We start from the raw sequence: 22984 nt of genomic DNA, 5'->3' as shown, positions 1-22984 counted from the left end.
AAAATTTGCTGCGGGGCACATGTGCTCACCAGAGAAGAGAGAGAAGGAAAATGAGAAAGCAAGTTACCAGGTCCAAGACTCAAACGACAGTTGGCCAGTGGGAGTCCAGCGTTTTAAACACCATGCCACCTGCTGGCCCCAATAGCCACTCTTGTGAGGACAGGCACTAAGCGCTATGCCCTAGAGTCAGAATTCCTGGTTTGTGTCCCAGCCCCTCCACTCGCTAAATCATTCATCTCTCTGTCTGTTTCTTCACCTTTAAAACAGAGAAGTGATAGTACCTAACTTGCCTGGTATGAATTAGATGAAACCAATTACTCACACATAGTAAATGCTAAATAAACATTTGCCATTATTGGCTATGACTGCCTGTCCTGTCATCCCACTTCTGACCTTTGTCTTTTCTAGTTTTCTTCCCATCATGACTACCCAATGACCTTTGACCAATTTTAGGAAGTTGCTCTAGTTTATACCCCTGGAGTTTTCCCCTGTCCCCATCTCACAGAAATCAACCTTTCCTTCTCAGCAGCCTCAGGGAGGCACCTCTGCTTTGAGGGCTTCCACTCTTCCATGGCCAGCCTCTACCGAGGTTCTTCTTCATCTTTCCCCATGCGTGGTGCCTTTGTGTCACACGTCTGTCCGCTTGATGTCCTTTGCCCCACCCAGTTAAATCTGCCATGTTAAAAGACTCTACTGTTTAGTCATTTACACCTCTGTGTGATCTCTGTGACCAAATTATACAAGTGATTGCTTGCAAATGCAAGTTATTCCAAGACTACACGCATTTGGAGCCTTATTACAAGAAGTTTCAGAGAGGAGCTCCACGCCGTGCTGGCGAGTCAGCTCAGCGCTTTACCCATTGATGGGTCTTGGTCTTGTTCCTGATCCTTCTCTGCACCACCATTGTCCTCCTCCCTCCTGTTGGCATATTCAGTGTACTTGTCTGTTTCCTGGCCCCTGTGCCCTCTATCTGCAGCCCCTCTCTGCTCCCCCTCCTGGTGTACCCTGTGGTGACATCACCGCTCCCACATGATCATCCTGTTTTCTATGGCTTCCACACTCTTGCATCTCTTTGTGGCTAGACCTGGGAGGCAGACAAGCCTCCCTCTCCTCTTGGCTCTACTCCTTCCTTGTGTAAGCTCTGTTTCCCTAGAGCAGACAGACCAGTACTAGCCTCATTATATTGTGAGAATTAAGAGGGAGAATAAAATCAGGTTTGTGTGATGCTTGGGATATGGAAAATGCTGTTAATAGTTGTCGTTATTAATAAGGACAATACGAATAATACTAATAATTATTAGTATAATAGTATACTTCCTTCCTCTCTCTCCCTTCTGTCTAGACGATCGGGTATGACCCCATCATTTCTCCAGAGGTCTCGGCCTCCTTTGGTGTTCAGCAGCTGCCCTTGGAGGAGATCTGGCCTCTCTGTGATTTCATCACTGTGCACACACCTCTCCTGCCCTCCACGACAGGTAGGTATGTCCCTGCCTTGTGAATTGATCACAGAAGCCACAGACCAGACAAGGAGGGGGCCCTCAGTCCAGTCCATGGGAGGGCCCACTCAGGTCCTGTGGAGCACAGTGTTGCCTTTTAGATCCCTCTGTGTCAGGCAGAGGGGACAGGACAGCAAGATGCACGGGTGATGTGGCGAGCTGGGCACATATGCAACCAGTGACCCCTGTGGGTGCTGCCTGGGGCTCTTGCAGGGCTTTCTGAACCCCCACCCCACTGGAAGCAGTAATAACTCAAGAACTTTTAGGATGTTTTAAAACTGAGTCTAGCCCAGATTCAGGATAGGAACCCCTGTCCCAGGGCATCTGAAAAGGAAGAGGAGACCAAAAAGTGCTGTCCAGGAAGAGAGGCCTCTGGAGAGAGAGCTGGTTCACGGGCCGTGCTGAGCAGGGGGATCCAGGCACCATCATAGCAGGAAGTGGTCTCCCTTTCTTCCAGGTTTGCTGAACGACAGCACCTTCGCCCAGTGCAAGAAGGGGGTGCGTGTGGTGAACTGCGCTCGCGGGGGAATTGTGGATGAGGGCGCCCTGCTTCGGGCCCTGCAGTCTGGTCAGTGTGCCGGGGCTGCACTGGACGTGTTTACGGAAGTAAGTGCTGGGCAGCCTCAGTGTTGGGAGGAGGACAGACATGAGGGGTGGGGGGGCCCAGTGTTTTACGGAAGGCCTTCAGCTCACTGTCCCTGGTGTCCATGTAGACAGGGCAATTGTGCTGCCAAAACCAACCAACCAACCAACCAACCAACCAACCAAAATAACCCCAAAAAAACCACCTGTATGGTTTGAGCCCTTGGGGAGCATGTTATAAAGACAACCATGTTTTCTTTGCAAAACTCAGGGTTTTTTTTATTTTTTATTTTGTGTGTCAGAGGGCACATGCACTTATGAAGGAGAGACAGAGATAGAGGGAGAAAGCATACCCCATGGAGAATGGTCACACTGTAATTCCTTCATTTCTCCAGCCAGTCAGGATTTGGGGCATGCACACACACACATGCCTGGCATGTTTTTCAAGCTCCCGGAGCTGAGATTTGAACCATGTGATATCTGGCTCCCTTACTCACTAAGCCATGGGGCTGAATCCAGATTTTAAATAGGTCCTGGCCCCAGATTTTAAATAGGACCCAAATCCTGGTCTTAGGCTTCTTAGACTGCTGCTGTCTTGATAAGCCAGGGGAAGGGTGCGGCAAGTCAGTTCTGTGGTTGAGGCTTTGGCACTGGGAGAGGGTGGTTTAGTGTATTGTTACCGATCCCTGATCAGAATGTGGTCTCATTGCCAAGAAGATGGTCCACCCATATCCAGTGCTATTCGTTCCACCTTCCTCTCTTCCCAGGGAGGGACAGAGCTCAAGGATAATGGTGGTGTTCTCTCAGGGCCCTCTGGGTGGGCTGCTCTCCCAGGAGGAGAAGGCTCAGCCTCACGCCAGATGGATTAGGGAACAGTGCATTTATTTATTTATTTGTTAGTTTTTCGAGGTTTTTACCTTAGAGAGAGAGAGACAGGAACAGTGAGAGGGAAAGTGAGAAATCACTACTGCCCCCAGAGGTATGGTCATGCCCCAATCCCTTCTCCTGGGATCTTGCACCTGGCATGAGTTTCAAGCCACTGGGTCCAGGACTCGAACTGCAGTCGGCCATTTGGGATGTAACCACTGTGTCATCTACTGGCTCCAGGAAGAGTACATTTCTGCCTGAGTGCATCAGGCTCCTCTTCATGAGGCGGGGGAAAGAGCACGGCCAGTGGGCTGCGTTTCTAGCTGTGTGACCTTGGCAAGTCACTGGCCTTCTCTGAACCCTGGAGCACTCTGTCTCTTCCCAGCCTAGGCTCACTATGTGTTCTCGTTTTACTCTTGGTCACTTTTCTCACCTGAAGCTCCTAGAAGGCAGGGCATCGCTTGCCCCTCTTTGTGTTTCCATCCCCCCAACCCAGCACCTCCTCCTGCTCTCTTTGGCATCCACATACCAGTCGCTACTGAGTGGCTGGGCCTAACAGGGTTATGTGGCCAAAATTCAGTGGGACCTATGGGGCCCTGGGGAGAATAGCCAGAGGATAAGAAACCTAAGTAACATTCCCAAGGGCAAGGGACACAGGGGTAGAGGTACCCCCAGGGAGCAGCCTGTCCTGCTGAGAGCCAGGGTGCAGGCACTGTGTGGAGTGCTTGAAGAGTCCAGCGAAGCGCCCTGACATGTGGGATGAGGGTGAGTTTCGAGGAAAAGAAACCAATAACAACACTGCTGCTGATTGAGCCTCAAAGGGCCATAATTCTCATAATGATGTCACCAGGTAGACAATATTAACCCACTCCTTAGAGAAGGAAACCGAGGCTTACAGAGATGGAGGTTTGCCCAAAGGCACCTAAGTGGCAAACAGTGGTGGGATTTAAATCCAGTCCATGTTTGCAGCTCTGTCTCATGAATGTCACATCATAGTAAGGGCATTTATGAGAAAGCCGGTTATTGGGTTCATTGACCACCCCCACAAACAGATGTAGAAGGTGGTGTCGCTCTCTCCTTCCTCCCCTCCAACTGCCTTTATGTCCTGGCGTGGCCTGAGGGGGTGCGGTCAGTCTGTACTGCCAACCTGGAGCCATGTCTTTCTGGACAGGAGCCACCACAGAACCGAGCCTTGGTGGACCACGAGAACGTCATCAGCTGCCCCCATCTGGGTGCCAGCACGAAGGAGGCCCAGAGCCGCTGCGGAGAGGAAATCGCCGTCCAGTTCGTGGACATGGTGAAGGGGAAGTCTCTAGCAGGGGTTGTAAGTATCACCACATGGGGCTGGGACCCCAAGTCCGAGAGAGGAGAGAGAGGAGGGAGAGGAGGGCGTTGTGTAGGGCATGTTGAACAGACTCATCCTGAGAGCCAGTGGGCAGCGGTTCCCTGGCCCTGGCCCTTATAGCTGAGGCCTGGGCAGCAGGAGCTCAGCTTGGTCTTGTTACACTGTAGCCTTACTACAGGGACTGTGGCCCTTTTCAGGCCAGCCTCCAAAGGCCTCTTTGTTCTCCACATGCCCTGGCAATGGAGGAGTGTTGCTTGGGTGCTGCTGGTCGCAGTGGTGGGGGTGGGGTGCAGTATGGTTGTGTGTGAGCCTCTGGAGGGAGCCCGCACTCCTACACTCCCATCTTAGACTCTGCACAAGGTCTCATCCTGCCCGCCCTCTGTCCTTCCTCCCACCATGAGCCCTCCACACCGGATGGCCTTCCGTTCCCCAGATTATGGCATAACATCCCCGATTCCGGTCTTCGTTTACATCAGGCCCTCTAAACTTAGCCCGTCTCAGTCAGTCAGTCCTTGGGTATTTCTTAAGCTCCAGTGGGTGCCATGCTGTCACTGCCCTTGGGGAACACGGATGGATGAGGAAGATACAGCTTTCCTTTGGTGGCTGGTGGAAGCTGTCACCCATCTACAACCAAAGTATGGGTGGCCTTATGTGTTCTCTACAGGCGGGACTGAGCTGGGAAGGTGTGTCCCTGCCCCGCCTCTTGCTGACTGCGGCCTGTTCCCCCTCTCTCTCCAGGTCAATGCCCAGGCCCTCACCAGTGCTTTCTCTCCACATACCAAGCCTTGGATTGGTCTGGCAGAAGCTCTGGGGACACTGATGCGAGCCTGGGCTGGATCCCCCAGAGGGACCATCCAGGTGGTAACACAGGGTGAGCCTGGATCTGGTCAGCTGAACAGGCTGACCAGGGGACCCAGCAAAGGGAGGGGAGAGGGGAGAGAGGGGCATGAACTCTGCCTCTCTGTGAGTGTCTGCTGCAGGCCACTAGTGAGGGACCCAGAGGTGACCCAGATCCTGCTTTGGGTTTAGCTCACGTCTGCGATTGTGGGGCCAAAGGGAGGAGTATAAAAAGTCATTGGGGGGGCATTAGGTGGCATGGAAATTAAGGTGCTGGGCCCCACATGGCCAGCTGTGCAGTTCGAGTCCCAGAGCTGGCACTTGAAAAAATCACTGGGCCTATGAGCATGTATGCCCAAAATCCTGAGAGAAGAATGGAAGAGAAGAGACTGCATTGTGGCCATCCTCTCTGGGGTGTGTGTGTGTGTGTGTGTGTGTGTGTGTGTGTGTGATTCTCACTTTCTCTCTCTTTCCATCTCTCTGGTTAGCAGATGTACCCTACAGAAAAAAGTCATTGGAAAGATATGTTTAATTTTTCATAAATCATGTTTGTATGGCATTTTACTTTTCATTAATTAGTTACCTTTGTAAAGGTTTTGCCTTAGGCATGTGAGTTGTGAGAGAGAGAGGAACAAGGGTGAGAGGGAAAGTGAGAAATCACCCCCCAGAGGGGATGGCCACCCTGCATTCCCTTCTCCATTCTCCTCTCAGAATCTTGGACATGTACACACGTGTGCCCGGAGTGAGTTTCAAGCCACTGGGTCTGGGACTCAAACTGAGGTCAGCCATGTGGGAGCCCCAGCCACTTTTATAATGGCTCCAGCATGGTGCAAGTGTGGCTGTGTGACCCGTGGAGGGGTCCGGTTTCCTCAACCCTGTGGAGGCTTGTGCTCCCCCACTGGCTGTACATCCCTGGGGAGAGATTGTGGGGTAGGGGGGTTAGACCTGAGCATCTCTGTACCTGTCAGGCCCCAGATAGCCGGGCCATGGTTGCTTCGGTTGCTCCTTCCTGCTTCCACTTCCTGAGGCCACAAGGGTCTGAGTGCCAGATAGGGGTGGGAGTAGGGAAGTTTCCAAGTATCCCCTGGGAGGACAAGCAGGCTAGGGCACCAAGTGAGCTGGGCTGAGTTTTGGCAAAGAGTCCCTCAAGCTAGGTTTCCTGACTTGGACCCTGCAGTGTCTCCAACTGCTCCAAGCCCTCTGGGGTGGAGGGACTGCCAGGGGAGGCTGTGGCTGGAGTGCCCAGGGCAGCAAAGTGCCTTAGCTGAGAGCTCTGGCCAGTGGTTTCCTGTCCTGTCCTGTGTTGCTCATCAGTGACCCTAAGTGGCTTTCCTCTGTCCCCAGGTACATCCCTGAAGAATGCTGCAAACTGCCTAAGCCCCGCAGTCATTGTCGGCCTCCTGAAAGAAGCTTCCAGGCAGGCGGATGTGAACTTGGTGAACGCCAAGTTGCTGGTGAAAGAGGCTGGCCTCAATGTGCGCTCCCCTACCCCACCTCTGCCCTGTCAGCACTACTTTTCTCCCTGGCATTTTCGGAGCCCTCTCACTGCTCTGCTCATGGGGGTGGTCCAGGGTGCAGGCCCCACTGTGTGTAAGAAGTAGCTGGAATTTCTTCATCCGCATTCTGAGTGAACCCAGCACTCATGGAAGTGCTTCATGTATAAAAAATGAATGCTCTGTGAATGGGATGTGGTAGCAGTAGCTCGTTTCTGGACAGGAAGCAGGAGGGTCCAGCTTGGTTTTCCATCTCCCCAGTTCCCACACCTCTCTCCAAGCCTGACCTGTCCTGGCGAGGTCTCTCTCTGAAGTCCCAGAGAGCTGCTGCTCGCTGGTGCAGGGCTCTACTCCATTTGCCCTACCTCCCACTCCCCAACCCCTTCCCTGACCCCAGTTGCCAAGTCTGTTGGCTGAGCTGGAGCCTTGCAAATGGGTGATTAAGCCGAGGGAGAGACACAGCCGGGAAGAGTAACCACACCTCCATGCCTTTCCTCCTCAGGTCACCACCTCCCACAGCCCTGCTGGACCTGGGGAGCAGGCTTGTGGGGAATGCCTCCTGACCGTGGCCCTGGCAGACGCCCCCTACCAGGCTGTGGGCTCAGTCCAGGGCACCACGCCTGTGCTGCAGATGCTCAATGGAGCTGTCTTTAGGCCAGAAGTGCCTCTCCGCAGGGGCCTGCCTTTGCTTCTGCTGCGAGCTCAGTCCTCCAACCCCGCCATGCTGCCTACCATGATTGGTGAGGAAGGGCCTACAGGGCAGGCCAGTGGGGCAGCCCTCCAGGGGTGAGGTCTCTTTCAGTACAGACTCAGTAAACTTCGACCTCCTTCCACCTCTTTCCGTGCCTCAGAGCACCTCTTGATCTGCACCACACCAAGAGTCTGTCCTGTCAGTTTCTGGAGCATTCAGAGGGTGGTTACAGAGTTCAGAGAGGGAAGGTGTCTTCTCTAAGGTCAGAGTGATATGGCCGGGATAAGACCAGGGCTCCTATTACTAGTCTAACTGTGGGTCCCAAGCCACCCTGTTAAACACAGCTTGCATCTGCCTGCATAGCCGTACCCTGGGAGCATGGGGTCATTGAGAGCAGGGTCCCTGCTTCTGCCCTGGATGGAGCCTGGCCTCAGCAAAGCCCGCAAGGTCATCCCCTCCAGTATCATGGACATCCTGGACCTGCCCCAATCCCCTAAGGCTGGCTCTTTAGATTTTGGAGCAGGATAAGGTTTGGCAGAGGGTTTACCCCCAGACCTCAAAAGGCCTAATTGTGCCATCCTTGCCAGCTGCCCAGAGGAACCTTCTCCTGCTTTTCTCCCTTTACTGTTGGCCTGGGTAAAACTGGAAGTTAGCAAGAGCGGCAGCTCTGTGGCTAGGTCTTCCCTTGCCTCAGGGTGTTCCCAGAGTCTCCAGAACATCCAGGGAAGCTGGGGAGCTGCCCTGTGGCCCCCACCTCTCAGCTCTTTGATCCTGAGAGCATCACAAGTCCAAGCCTTCTGACAGCCCCCAGCCCCTCCCTCCTCCTTCCTGCATGCCTCCTGCCAACCAGGGCTCTCTTCTACTTCCAGGCCTTCTGGCAGAGGCAGGTGTCCAGCTGCTGTCCTACCAGACCTCGATGGCATCAGATGAGGAGACCTGGCATGTCATGGGCATCTCCACCCTGCTGCCCAGCCTGGACGCATGGAAGCAGCATGTGAAGGAGGCCTTCCAGTTTCACTTCTAACCTCGGGGCTCACTGGTCTCATCCTCTGGGGCTTTTGTGAAAAAATCTGTCCACTATGGTCAATAGTCAATGGGGGAGTCGATTCTCATTCCCGGGTCTGAACATGGGCTTCCAGCACTGCTTATGCTGTAGTCATCCAGCCCTGTAGTACAGTACCATTTACTAAAGAGCCTGCCCCAGACTCCATGTGTCTTTGTGTTGTCATTATCCTAAAGAGCCACCAGAGGGCATGCTCAGGCAGCCCTTAGGCTTGGTTCTGGCTGTGGGAGGGTAGGAGGTGTGGCGGGAGAGATTGGGATGGGCAATGGCATGGGGGTGGTGCTCTGGACATGATCCTCTCCTGTTTCTAAAGTTATTCAAAAGCATTTTACAGGAACAAAGCTCAAGGTGTTTCAGATCCATTCCATCAGGGAATATGCGAGAGTACTTCCAAAAAATCACGTCGAAGTGGAATTAAAGTGATTTTTTTTAGCGCAAAACAAATTTTGAAATTCATGCATAGTTTTTTTTTTCATAATATATATTCTCCATGAACTTTCTGAATACCCCCTGCCTGCACTTTGATAAGTAAAATTTGATAAATGCATAGAGTCTTATACCAGGCACTGAGCTAGGTGCTTTGCTTTAAGAGAATTCAAGCCTGCTCTTCTGTAATCAGTCTCCTGGGGAGGGACAGTACACGGAGGTCACTGGGAGCAGGGAGTGAGATGTCAGAACACAGCAGCTTGTGATGGAGGCCACAGAGCTGCAGGAGAGTCTGAGTCCAGAGGAGGAAGTCATTTGAGCTGAGGTTGTTAGTGTCTTGGGAGACGTTTGGAAAGATTTCCCAAAAGGAAGAAAGTGTGTGTAAAAGCATAGGACCCTGAAATGTTTGGCAGGTTCCCAAAGCAAACTCGGAGGTGATTGGACATGTGTTCTTAATGTTTTTTTTTAATTGAATAGATGATTTTCATGAAAAATATGGCAGAATGGAACTCCTTCCAAAAGCTTCATTTTGGATTTTTTTCTTCTTTCTCTTTAATTCATTTGCTGTCTGTCCAATAGCATCTATTTCTGGGACTCCCACCCTGGCTAAGAAGGCCTGGCCCAGGGTGACTGCTTGGCACAGGTGGGTGAACCCACCGCTGAGGTTGGCCTCAGTGCTGCCATTGCACTAAGTGTCTGTAGGGTCTCCAGCAGAGAAGGTGACGTGAGCATCTGCAGTGAGCTCCATGTGCCATGGCCTTGCTGTTGCAGACCTTGGCGGGAATGGGCCTAGAATGACCAGCAAGGTCAGTTGTGAACAGCTCTGTCCTCGTCTGTTAGTGATCATGAGACCTCTCACAGAGCCGCAGTAGAGATTTAATGGATTAGCAAGTGATTTATAAGAAGCGAAGGTTGTTTTCCCATTCCTCTGCCTTTCTGTGAGTACAGGAGCAGGTCTTGAACTCTTACATAGAATCCCATGAGCCAGAGCCCTCCCTGAATCCTCTTCATGACTGTGATAGGCCATATCTGGACGCTGTGTTCTGACATCAGACCACCCATTCCCTCCTGTATTCCCTCCTGTTGAAAAACTCAGTACCTTACATGGCATCGGCTGAGGTGTTCGCTTGAGTCCATTGACAGCTAGAGAAACAGGTTGGGCTTGTGAAGTTAACAATTCAATTAGGGGCCCGGCCAAGGTGGCGCAGAAAGTAGGGCACAGCTGTGTGACACTGGGGATCCCGGGTTAGGATCCTGGGTCGACCTGAACTCAAAGGGTGCACCCACTTGTGCCCATGATCCTGGTTGGTTAGCAGGCTGGGGGAAGGCTGGTGTTGTGAGACCCTGTTAGGGGTAGCTGTTTTTCCCTCTCTTTCTCTCAAGAAAAGAACAAAAGGGCTAGCCCCAGAGTGCAGCAGTTAAGCCCCGTGCATCAGAAACTGGATCTTTCACAGCCAACTGTGGTTCAAATTCTGGCCCTGGCAGGCTTGAAAAACATTGGTTGAATGCCTATGTGCCCCCAAATCCCAAAAAGGATTGCAGCATGGTGACTACACTCTCATGGGGAGGGGTGCTGCCTCTGTCTCTCTTTCTGGAGAGCACATGTATCCTCTAACAATAAAAAATATAAAAATTATAACAATGTAAGTATATATATATATATATATATATATATATATATTTATTTATTTTGTAATTGAGCTTGGGGTCAGTCAGTAGCATGGTGGTTAAGGCAGATGGATCCTCTATGGCTGACTGCACTGTTCAAGTGCTGAACCTGGCTGCCTGAAAATCATGCCAGGCTCATGTGCGTGCGTGCCCAAAATCCTGAGAAGAGAACGGAAGAGGGGATTGCCATGTGGCTATTCTCCCCAGGGGTGATTTGTCACTTTCCCTCTCTGTCTCTGGCAAGTGCATGTGTCCTATAGCAAATTAAAAACAAACAAAATTAAGCTCTATTTTCAGCCTCTCAGCATCCTCAAAAATCCCTGGTCTAACTATGTTGTGTGCACTGAAGTAGTCAGAACAATTGCAGAAAGCCAAGTGGCTAAAGCATCGCCAGATATCTGCTTAGATGTGAATCACACAAGAAGTCAGGAACGTGCCATGGCGTCATCACCCGTGGCTGTCCACAGAACTACTCCCCGGTTGAAAGGGCAGGATTAATTTCACAGCACTAGCTGGTGCTACGTGGAGGGTGGCCTTGACTCTGTTACTTTATGCCGCTTATGTCTAGAGTGGCATTCCACCCTCCGTGTTGGCTGGGGAGCAGGGCCTCTCTAAAGTCAGTGCTGGAGGCAGGGTAAATGCTGGCATGACAAGAGGGCACTGGCCTCCCAGTGCTGACTCCGGCAGCTGTGAGATTTAGAGACATGGGAATGTGTGTATGTTTAATGCCCTCCCCAGCTCCAGAGATCTGAAGTTGCCTCACGGGCAACTGGACCATTCCTCACATCTGTTCTAATGACCTGTGTTGAGTAACCTCCGCTGAGATGAATATAACATGGCCCCGTACTTGTCTGTTCTCACTCCACCCTCTTTCCCGTTCCCGCCTTCCTGCGCCATGTTTTGCCCACATAGAGAAGTTCATTTGCTTGGTACCAGCAGACCCTAGGGAACTAATGATGACAGAGCAACTGGAAACTGATTTCCTCATGTGCTGGCCATATCTGGGGCAGAGGGCTTTGTTCAGGGCAGGCAAATGTTTGTTTTAATAAGTGGACCCAGTGTTCATGAGGAAGGCCTCGGCCTCATTATGAAGCTGGCGAGGAAGGGCAGTTGGAGGGGGCCAGGGACCTCTGCACGTGGTGGCAAAGACACCATCTCGAATGCGCTGGAGTGTGGCAGTATGGGCAGTGCCCATTCAGTTGGTCAGCACCCCGATAGCCTGCTGGTTAAATATGTTTAGTATCATTCCCGGGTTCTGTCCAAATGACTCTAGTGGAGACAGGGCTGGGCACGGCAGTCTGCAACATGGAAGGTCCTTGCTGCTAACGTCCTTGGGGGTGGTTTCAGCCCCAAGACCCCACGCGTTCCTGAATGGACAGAAAGCCAGGACCAATGCCTGTATCTCAGAACTCAGGTGAGCATGGGCTCCTAACTGTTGCTGAGGAAGAGCAGCCAGGAGTAGCATGGAGGATTTCTAAACAGCAGAATAGAGAAGGATTTCAAGGATTTCAGCACACATCTTTTTTTTTTTCTTAGAGAGGTTTTTGCTATAGGGTGTGTGCGCTCGCCAGAAAGAGACAGAGACAGAAAACAAGAAATCATCCCCCGGGGGGTTGGCCATGCCTCCGCAATCCCTTCTCCTCTTGGGGTCTTGGGCATACATGTACACACGCCCGTAGTGAGTTTAAACTACCGGGTCTGGGACTTGAACCATGGTCAACTACATGGGAGTCCAGTGACATAGACATCAAGCTAACTGCTGGTTCCTCAGTACACATCTTGGAGAGAGGGCTTGGAAAGGAGGGCAGCTGATACAGGGTTAGCTGCTCAAATCAGGGTTTATCTCAGATTCGGTGGTGGCTGTTGTGACATGAGCCTTGGGCAAAACAGTGGTAGGAGGGCCCAGCCTCTTATTCCCTCCATTAACCCTCCCAGCCATGGAGCTATTCTCTCCTCTAAAGTGCCCCTTTCTCATGGGGGTGGTCAAGAATGCTTTCTAAGAGGGAATGAATCATAACAACCAGATGACCAAGGGGTGGATCTGTAGCTCCTGCTGGCCCCTGCCTGCTGATTGTCTCTCTCTTTGACCTTTGGATCAGGGAGGAAAGTTGATGCTTTGCCAACTTTATTTGCTTTCTATTTATCACAGTGCTTAGAAGGTGGAAAAAAACCATACTGGAATCAGAAGGGGACAGTGGGAGGGTACGAGGTGAGTGTACCCAGTCCTTTAGGCAGGTGGTCTGGCAGACCGAGGTGCATGTCGGTTTATGCAATTTCTGTTTCTGGGTTCCAGAAAATACAGGCATCATCTTCTCTTTTTTATTGGCATATACTGTGTTAGATTAGAATAAGGTAATACAGTTTAGAAATGCATAGAAAACCGTAAGAAATGAACAAAGATATCATATAACAGAAAATAGTAAAGCTGTGACAGATGATAAGAAAGCTTATTTGGATCTCAAAACAGACAACTTATCTGCCACATTTCTGAGGGCCTAAGAAGATCTGAGAAGAGGCCTTTTCTCCATTCTTTCATCTCGCCCTTTCACTCAGGGCCTCCAGTCCACAGCACCACAAGCCTGTGACAGTGACTGCAGCGGGGAAAGGCATGAAGGGCCGTCTAAGGATGGCCCCTCCCTCTACGGGACTAGTGCTTGTGGAAGTTGCTGTGTCCAGTCTGATATATTGTCCAGCTAACGGTGGTATTTAAAAATAAGATTTGTGGGCACAAGATCTGCTAGCGTATCCCAGGAATCACTCCACATGCCTAGAATTTAAAAAGGCAAAAGAACATTCAATCATGAATCTCATCCCGGGAAACTGACCCCCAGTACCAGCTCTCTGTCCTATGCGTGGCTGTGCAGAGGAGCCCTCCTCACTGCATGCCGAGGTCTGGGTGCTCCTGATGCTTGGCCAGCTCTGAGCTGTAATGCCGAGGAACCCGTGCCCAGTTCTGCAGGAGCCGAGACTGGGGGGTTACGCAGAGTCCCATCACCCACCCTGCCTGTGGTAGGAGAGCATGCCGGGCAGCTGGGGAGTGTGGAGACATGCCAAGCTCCAGAGAACGTGGCTTGGACACGAGCCCTTCATTTCAGCCATCCTCTCCTTGTTGGACGGTCATTGCCCAGGGGAACATCAGCATGAGGAAAGTCCAAGAACCCCAGTTGTAGGCTCAATACTGTGTAAGCACCACTGAGGGGCTGGTGGATCTGGGCAGGGAGGGAAGCTGATTTGGAAATTCTCCCTTGGAAGCTCAAGCACTTCCTCACACACTTCTCATGACTGCACTAGCTTGACATAGTTAATAATTCCCTCTTTGTCACCGACTTGTCCTTAAGAACCATATTTTGGGGCCAGTGGGTGACATGGTGGTTAAGGTGCTGGACCCCCACATGGCCGACTACAGTTTGAGTCCCAGACTCAGTGGTTTGAAACTCACACTGGGTACGTGTGTGTGCATGCCCAAAGTCCTGAGAGAAGAACGGAGAAGGGATTGAGGTATGGCCATTTCCCCTGGCTCTCTGGCTCTCCAGCGAGTGTACATGCCCATGCCCTATGGCAAAAATCTCTCTCTAAAAAAAGAACCGTATTTCAAACAAACAACTCCCTGGTGATGCCAGAGTCTCGTGAGCTAATGTACCGAGCTTGTCCTTCAGCTTTGCCTTGGCCATCAGCCTGCCTGTCCACCTCACCACCGTGGTCAGGAACAAGTGGGGCACCCCTTGTCCAGCACTTTCCCTGTACTCTCTCATGCTGCTCCATCTAGCTCCTCTCTCCAGCAACCTCTCCCGTTCTTCCCCCTGCTCAACATCCTGCCCTTGGCATGCCTTTTTTTTCCCCCTTTAAGCTAACAAAGGAAGAATTTTATTTATGTATTCATTTGAGCGATTTTTGCTATAGGGTGCGTGCACTCACTGGAGAGTTGGAGAGAGACAGAGAAAGAAAATGAGAAATCACATCCCCCCTTCCCCTGGCCAGAGGGGATGGCCATGCTATAATCCCTTCTCCTCTAGTCTCCTCTTGGGATTTTGGGCATGCACACACATGCACTTGGTGTGAGTTTTAAGCCACCAGATCTGGGACTTAAACCGTGATTGGCCATGTGGGAGTCCAACAACGTAACTATTATGCTACCTGCTGATCCTACTATGAAGAAAATTTTAAACTTGGGCAAGGGGACTGTATTAATTGAGATTTGTGAGTTGTAAAAATAAAAACAATTTCTTGCTCTTTCATACTGTTTATCTTCTCTGTCTGTAGTGAACCTGAAGGAAATGGGTTTATCCTTTATCTGAAATACTTGGGACCAGAAGCAATTCAGATTTTGGATATTTTTCAGATTTGGGAATGTTTGCATATGCATTCTAAGACATCTTGGGATGGGACCCAAGTCTAAATATGAAATTCATTTATGGTTCATACATACCTCACACACATAGGCTAAAGGTAATTTTGTGTCAGATTCTTTGTGTGTGAAACCCCTTGCAGGAGCACTTACAGGGCAGAATCCGGGTGTAGAAGAAGGATGGCAGCTGAAGGGCAAGAGTGTCTTCTTTTCTCTTGGGGAAAAACTGTGCTGTGTGCCTGCATTTTTACTATGCCCCATCTCATGAGCTCAAGTGTGGAATTTCCTACATGCAGATGTCATGTTGATGCTCCAAAAGTTCTAGATTTTGGAGCATTTCAGACTTGAGATGTTCCGATTAGGGACGCTCAACCTGTATCTGGGTTTACAAACTACAAGATTTCAATTCTGAAAATTCCATTTTCTTTTAAAAAAAATACCATAAAGGGACCAGCAGGAGGCGTGAAGGTTAAGGCAACTGGGTCTCCCATAGCCAACCATGTAGTTTGATTTTCAGACCTGGCTGCTTGAAAATTATGCTGAGCACTGTGCATGTGTGCCTAAAATCCAGAGAGGAGAATAGAGGAGAAGAGATTGCTGCATAGCTGTCCTCCCTCGGGGGTGATCACACACACACCCCTATGGCAAAACAAACAAACAAACAAACACAACAAAAGGAAGAAGAAAGAAAAATTCTCCCACTTCTCTCACCCCGATTCTTCTCCATTTATCTCTTCTCTCCTGATACCTGTTCCCACTAATGTCTTAAACCTCACTGCTTCTCCCCAGAAGGAAATTCATGAGTGAGAGTTGTTAAAGGTCCCCCCGCCTACAACTCACTGCAGCTGAGGCTGCTGTCTCTAAACAGAACGTTCTACCACCCTGTTCATGAATCTGTCCCCTGCACACTGGTGTGTACCTCTTCTGAAGCTATTCATCTTTGTTACTGACCTCATCCCTTTGGAGTAAAAAGTTGCAGAGATAGGTTCACAGCCTGTTTCCTCTTATGGGTGTTAGTGTTGTTTCCATCAAGCTTCAAGGTATGCTTACTATCTTGAATAGGTCAGGTAAACAACTGTGACCTGTTTTTCACATTCAAGATTTCAGCACATTGTCCTTACCCCAGCTTTTGCTTTTCCAAGGCAAAGAGCCCCAAAGATGTTAATTGCTCTTCATGATACCAGCCCCCCCTCCCATCTCTGATTATTTCAAAAGCTAAGAACTCTCTCTGGATGGCTTACAGGGCCAAACTGCATCTGACTTTCATGTCACCAACCCTGCAAACTCTCACTCACCATCTTTAGATGGGACGCCGGGCATACTTTCGGCGATGAAGCTCATCCACTTGTTCTAGGTACCAAGTACCTGGGAAGAGGCTGTTTGTGTCACCAGGTGGTGAGAAATTCGCTGTGGAATGTGGAGAAGAAACAATACTTATAAAGAGCTACAGGGTTTGGCGGGGAGAAAGTAGTGATAGGGATGCCTACGGCTTTGCAGTGAAGCTCTTCTGGCCGTGTTGGAAGGGGCTGTAATGCACCAAGTTAAACACTGTACCAGTTGAAGAACCAGAGAAGCAGCCACCTTGGATCTAAGACTTAGGGAAGGTCTGGCTACTAAAAGTTTTGTTGGGGGGCAGGTGGCATGGTGGTCAAGGCACTGAACTCTCACATGGCCAACTGCAGGAGTCCTGGACCCAGTGGCTTGAAAATGACATCAGGTACATGTGTGTGTATGTCCGAAATTCTAAGAGGAGAAAGAAGGGATTGTAGTATGGCCATCCTCCCTGGGGGTTGATTCCTCACTTTCCCTCTCTGTCTTTTTCCAGTGAGCACATGCACCCTATGGCAAAAACCTAACCAAAAAAGTTTTATTGAGCCAGTTGGTGGCATGGTTAAGGTGACCGCATTCCACATGGCCAACTGCACAGTTCAAGTCCTGGACTGGCAGCTTGCACAACACACTGGGGGCATGTGCATGCACACCCAAAATCTCAAAAGGAGAAATGGAGAAGGGATCGTAAGCGTGACCACCCCACAAGGGGGATTGTTACTCACTTTCCTCTTTCTCTGTCTCTCTCAACAGGTGCGTGCACCGCGAACAAAATTGGAAAAAAATAAAAAAGGTTTATCAGAGTATGACATCTTTCTACAGTAAACATGCTCTTTGTCCACCCCATTGAAATCTTACCACATTCTTCTGCCAGGGGTTCCTAGTTAGAGGCCTACCTTAGAGCTTGCTGTTTCCTAACGGATTCTTCCTCTCTAGCCAGACGTTCTCTGACTCTGATACAGTGCAGCACTTCAGTGCTTTGTCCACTAATGTTCACATCACAGACTTTTCTTCTTCAGTTTGCCAGAGGGTGCATACACTCAGCAGATAGAGACAAAAGGGGAGAGGGAGAAAGCACCCTCATGGGGAATGGTCATGCCTCAATTCCTCCACCTCTGTCTCTCGATCCTGTTGGGAATAGGAGCATGCATACACACACTTCTGGTGTGTTTCTCAAGCTGCCGGGTTTGGGACTTGAACCATGCAATTGGCCACATTGGATCCAGCTGCCTTAAATGTGGGCCCTGACTTTATTTTTGCTCTTCTTTTTTTAAAACGTGTTCTCTATTCTAGATGAGACCAATGACCTCTAGGTTTAGGTATTTTGGAACATTCCCAATTCCATGAGTTCTTTCTCCTTTTCAGACGATGATGCTAACCATGTGCCCCAACTTTTTATTTGGGAATATATAGTGAAAACAGTTTTAAAACCTCCACTGTGGTCTCTCCACTCCTACCTTTGGCTTAGGTTTGTTTTTCACTTGTTGCTTTTTTGGGTTTTTGGATTTAAAGTTTGGTGGAAAAGAGGGCAGTAAGGAGCAGACAGTAATACTTGTTGATAATGGATTCATTTAATCTGTTTGGACAGCCTGCGAAGTCGGTAATTTTTCTGAAGATGACAGTTACAAATTGGCCCAGCTCAGGTTTTGATCTGGATTTCTAGTATCTGAGATCTTTCAACTGTTGCACGGATGGCATTTTCAAAGTTTATATTTCTGACTTCCATGGGACTATATCGTGCAGCATCGTTCTGGGTGGTTGGCTGGAGTCTACACAGGAAGCCACATGCTGCCTCCTATCTCCAACTCTGCCTTCTGCTTCTCCACCCAGTTCTTGCCCTTTTGATCCAGCAGATTTTCTCTCAATCTTTTCTCATAGCTGTCTTGACCATGGCCCACTATATTCTAGATTTCTGAGGAATTCTTGCCTCTCAGCTATTAGCATAAAAACTGAGATGAATTACCTTCCCCTTTTATTTTTCTGCCCTTTTTCTTACCTTTGTGGTAGTATTGCTCTCTTTGGTTCATTATTTCTGTGAATTCCTCAGGAGACACACGCTTCCTGGAGGCCAGGCGTTTTGGCAGGTCTGATGCACTAGACACCAGCTTCTCCAAGGGGGACCCTGGGAAACAAAACCCAGATTGTTAAGCCTGCTTCACTGTCATGATCACTACTGCTACTATTGACTGCAACAAAAAGCCAGGTTCCCTGGGAGCTCACACCCTGGTGAAAAGGGATATGTGAGTGGTTTTGTATACCAAGAAACAATAAGCAAGCATAAATATTAGCAAGTCATACAGACAGACACACTCATTTAGTCAAGGTATAGCCCATATAGTGCTCAGATGCATGGCTTTGACCACACCAATCATAAAATAATCAATGAATACTTACTGAATATCTCAAATCTATCAAGTTCATTTTTTTTTTTTTTTGGAGAGGTTTTTGCTATAGGGGGCGTGCGCTTGCCAGAAAGACGGAGAGAGACAGAGAGCGAGAAATCACCCCCAGAGAGGATGGCCATGCCACAATCCCTTCTCCTCCATTCCCTTCCTGGGATCTTGGGCACCTACGCACACACACGCAGTGTGAGTGTAAGCAGCCGAATCCAGGACTCAAACCACGGTCGACTATATGGGAGTCCAGCGACATAGCCATTATGCTAACTACTGATCCCTATCAAGTTCTTTTTAATCAGTTACAATCAGACCGTCATTACCTCTTGCCTAAACTATTTGCTGGAGTAATCTAACCAGTTTGCCCATAGCCATCTTTGTTTCTCTTCAGCTGAGCCTCTAAGCAGTAGCAGGGGTAGTGCTTTCAATACACAAATTAGGCAAAGTTATTCCATTGTTTAAGTCCCTTCAGTGATCTTTTTCACTCTTACTTGCAACATAATCCTGTCAAGATGGCAGCCTGAGTAATGGCGATGCAGAAGGTGGTTTCTTTCTCAGGAGTGCCCGATGCAAAAATGAGACCCACCTGGAGAAGCATCTTGGGACACACGGAATGAAAAAAAACTTGCTGCTAAGCCAGAGCCATAGGAGTAGGCACCAATCCTGGAGCCAGCCAAGTCTTGGGCAGAGTGCCTGCAGGGAAAGAAGCCAAAGCCAAAAGAAACCAAAAGCACATTGGCACTGTATTCTGTGCTTCAAATAAAGCACTAATCTATTAGCCCCATCTTGTTTCAATCTTCCTCATGCAGCTAGAAATGAGTTCCGGGCACTCGTATAAAAGGACTGACTCCGTGGCCTAGTGGATAAAGGAGTCAGATCCCATATAGCTGACTATGGGGTTCAAGGCATTGCCCTGGAAACTTGAAACACTCGCCAGGTCTGTGTGAGCTTGTGCCCCAAATCTCAACAAGATGGGAACATTTAGAAGAAAGGATTGTGGTGTGACCATCCCCTTTAGGGGGGTATGTTTTCTCTCTCTTTCTCTTTGTCTCTCTAGCAAGTACATACACCCCTCTGGCAATCTAAAAATAAATTAAAAAAAATGTAAAAGAAGTCCATGGTCTAGGAATATGAAACCTTGCCAGAAGGACAGCAACTAACATCCAAAATATGTAAGACATAAGTGAGCACAACAGACTTCCAGAGTGTAAAGGGAACTTCTTCCGACTCAAGAAGATGGCGTGAGCTCAGGACATTTTGAAGGTGCCTCCAAGTGGAAGCAAAACGCTGCCCTATCCTGACCCTCAAGGCATCCATGTTGACTGGCGATGACTCAGCAGTCACAACTTTCTGATCATCCCCCCTTAGTAATCATTTGATTTCCCATAAGTGTTTTCCCCTGTGTTACATGCAGTATTTCCTTATAAAATCCACAGAATAGAAAATCAAAGAAATAATGAACAGTTGAACACTTGGTGAGCACCACTGTTGTAATCAACAACACTCAGTGTTCATCAAAACCATAGAAGGCAGGTAGGGTTATTATACATACTTTGTAGAAGGGTAAAGTGAGGCACATACAGGTTTGTTATTTTTCCAAGCTCAAATATATTGGGTTGTCATAAAAGTCATGGAAAGTCTATGTTTTTGCATAGAAAAACATAGAAAAAATATGTCATGACTTTTCTGACAACCCAATAATTAAGTAAAGAGATTTGAACCTGGGTTGTGGGCTCTAAAGTTAGACTCTTAATCACCAGGCTCTCCTAAGATCAGAAATTTTAAATAGATGAGACAGAAATAAGTATACAAGTTCCACTATTTTCTTGCTGTCCCCAAATAGAACTTACACACCGCCTGACACCCATGTACTTCACTTTGGAGACCACTGTTTCGCACAGACATGATCACACATACACCTTTGAAACAAGTTTCTTTCATCTTCCTTTCTTTGGCCTTTCTTGTCTCCTCTTTTTCTTTTCTTCTTTTAATATTCTGATATAGAAGAAGAACTTGGGACCATGGGGGTTCAGGGAAGTGGGTGAGGGCAGACACAGGCAGTACTCACTGGGCTAGAAGAGAGGCCAGGCACCCGTATAGGGAGGAGGTGTACATATTCCCATTGTGCGTGGAGAGGTATAGGGAAGCCTTGGTTTTCTTGTTGAATATGTCCAGAGAGGCCTTTTGAAGTGCTTTCTCCATGTCCTTGTTGTTGTAGGTGTCTTCCAGCTTCAGCCCCCTGTAAGGAAGCCAGAAGTGGTCAGATAAGAGACCATGAAAACGTAGGGAGGGAGCAAGGGGTAAAAACACTGCTTCTTGGGACCAGCAGTTGGTGTAATGGCTATGTCATTGGACTTCCATGTAGTCGACTGTGGTTCGAGTCCTGGACCTGGTGACTTAAACTCACACTGGGCATGTGTGTGTGCGTGCCCAAGATCCCGAGAGGAGAATGGAGGAGAAGGAATTGTGGTGTGGCCAGTCCCCCTTGGGGGTAATTTCTTGCTTTCTGCCTCTGTTTCTCTTTCTGGCGAGCGCATGCGCCCTATAGCGAACTGCCCCCTAAAACAAAAACAAAAACAAAAAACACTGCTTCTGGAGAGAAGACTTTTGGTTATGTGTTTTTATTACACTGTTTGGAAATACAGAAGAGTACAAACAAAAACACACCCCAATTGTCCTACCATTGAAAGCATATTTTTCTCATTGAATTCGTCCTTACTTTCATATGGTCTATGAAGAATCAGAATTAAGTCCTACTATACATTCCATTTAGCATGCTTTCTTAACTTAGAATCTATCTATATCCATGGCATTACGTCATCTTCTTTTTTATATTTCATTTTATTTATTTTTTTACATTTTCCTGCATTTACTTTACATATCAAAAATTCCTGCTCATTCTCAACATTATGTCATCCTCTATAACATTACTTTTAAAAACTGCAGAACCATCCAAACTAGATATACCCCACTTTAACCAGTCTTTCTACTCCAGTTCCTGACTGGTTAAATTATACAGTGAATAGTTATGTGTTCTAAACATGTGGAATTACTGAGCCAAAATGATCACATCGGTAAGACTTTTGCTTCATATTCTCCTATTACTCCTCAAAACACTAATATCAATTTGTATATTCACTATTGCTCATTTTCCCATAGCCTTGTCATTTGGTATGTGCAAACTTAAAAAAAAACCTGAAGAAAATGGTAACTTGCTTAAATTTTATACTAATGAGCATGCACGTTTAAAAAATACAATTGCATATATTTCTTTCTTTTTAGAGGTTTATGCCTTAGGGCACATGTACTCACTGGAAAGAAACAGAGACAGTGAAAGGGAAAGTGAGAAATCACTTCCCAGAGGGGATGGCCACGCCACAATCCCTTCTCCTCCATTCTCCCTCCAGGATTTTGGGTACTCACGCACACATGCCCAGTGTGACTTTTCAAGCCACTGGGTCTCAAACCACGATCAGCCATGTGGGAGTATGTAACCACTATGCCAACTGCTGCTGGCCCAATTTCTTTTTTAAGAAAATGTTCTGTTCTTTGCTTGTTTTGTACTAATGTGTTTATTTTATTTTTCTTAAATGATTATTATTTAATTTTGTTTGATATTATTATTTATATTTTTAATTTTGACCAGACAGAGGGACCAGCAGTTAGCGTAATGGCTATGTCGCTGGACTCCCATATAGTCGACCACGGTTCCAGTCCCAGACCTAGTGGCTTAAACTCACGCGAGGTGCGTGTGCGTGCGTACCCAAGATCCCGAGAGGAGAATGGAGGAGAAGGGATTGCAGCATGGCCATTCCCCGGGGGATGATTTATCACTTTCTGTCTCTTTGTCACTCTCTGTCTTTCTGATGAGCGCACGCACCCTATAGCAAAAACTTCTTGCACCCTATGGCAAAAACCTCTGCCATAGGGTGTATGCGCTCGCCAGACAGACAGAGAGACAGAAAGCGAGAAATCACCCCCCACGGGGGATGGCCACACCGCAATTCCTTCTCCTCCATTTTCCTCTAGGGATCTTGGCCACTCACGCACATGTGCCCAGCATGAGTTTAAGTCACTGGGTATAGGATGTGAACCGGCGGTTGACTACATGGGAGTCCAGTGACATAGCCATTACGCTAACCGCTGGTCCCCCTCCTCAATCTTTTTTTTTTTTTTGGCCAGACAGAGACAGAGAGAGAAAGGGAAAGTGAAAAACCAAGCTGCCAGGTCCGTGACTTGAACTGCAGTCAGCCATGTCGGAGGCTAGCACCCCAACACTGCACCACCTGCTGGCCCTGCAAGGCATTTATTTTTCAAAATACATACAAAAACATTAAGCCCATCTTCGGTATATGTTACACATTTTTATTTTCTGTATAGGGCAGGTCTTATAAGTAGGTCTTTTTTTTTTTTTTTTTTTTTTTTTGGGGGGTTTTTGCAGCGGGC

At 48.5% G+C, this 22984-nt stretch overlaps 2 protein-coding genes across 2 annotated transcripts in view; one reads left to right on the top strand and one right to left on the bottom strand.

Annotated features, from left to right (window-relative positions):
- The window catches only part of PHGDH (phosphoglycerate dehydrogenase), a 29642-nt gene extending 21126 nt beyond the window's left edge, over positions 1 to 8516 (top strand). The window contains exons 6-12 of the mRNA XM_006166295.3: positions 1343 to 1475; positions 1954 to 2102; positions 4117 to 4269; positions 5029 to 5161; positions 6472 to 6602; positions 7123 to 7360; positions 8181 to 8516. Coding sequence (XP_006166357.1) covers positions 1343 to 1475; positions 1954 to 2102; positions 4117 to 4269; positions 5029 to 5161; positions 6472 to 6602; positions 7123 to 7360; positions 8181 to 8335 — 1092 coding nt within the window. The 3' untranslated portion in view covers positions 8336 to 8516. The remainder of the gene's footprint in view (positions 1 to 1342; positions 1476 to 1953; positions 2103 to 4116; positions 4270 to 5028; positions 5162 to 6471; positions 6603 to 7122; positions 7361 to 8180) is intronic.
- A 4249-nt stretch (positions 8517 to 12765) lies between these two features.
- Positions 12766 to 22984, bottom strand: part of HMGCS2 (3-hydroxy-3-methylglutaryl-CoA synthase 2) — a 29351-nt gene continuing 19132 nt past the window's right edge. Inside the window, exons 6-10 of the mRNA XM_006166294.3 lie at positions 20607 to 20777; positions 19125 to 19231; positions 18139 to 18264; positions 16109 to 16220; positions 12766 to 13235 (exon numbers count right to left, since the gene is read on the bottom strand). Coding sequence (XP_006166356.1) covers positions 16114 to 16220; positions 18139 to 18264; positions 19125 to 19231; positions 20607 to 20777 — 511 coding nt within the window. The 3' untranslated portion in view covers positions 12766 to 13235; positions 16109 to 16113. The remainder of the gene's footprint in view (positions 13236 to 16108; positions 16221 to 18138; positions 18265 to 19124; positions 19232 to 20606; positions 20778 to 22984) is intronic.

This window comes from Tupaia chinensis, unplaced genomic scaffold, assembly GCF_000334495.1.
Source record: "Tupaia chinensis unplaced genomic scaffold, TupChi_1.0 Scaffold144247_1, whole genome shotgun sequence".
Taxonomy (NCBI): domain Eukaryota; kingdom Metazoa; phylum Chordata; class Mammalia; order Scandentia; family Tupaiidae; genus Tupaia; species Tupaia belangeri.
Note: the sequence above shows the minus strand (reverse complement) of the source record. Positions and strands in the feature narration are given on the sequence as shown.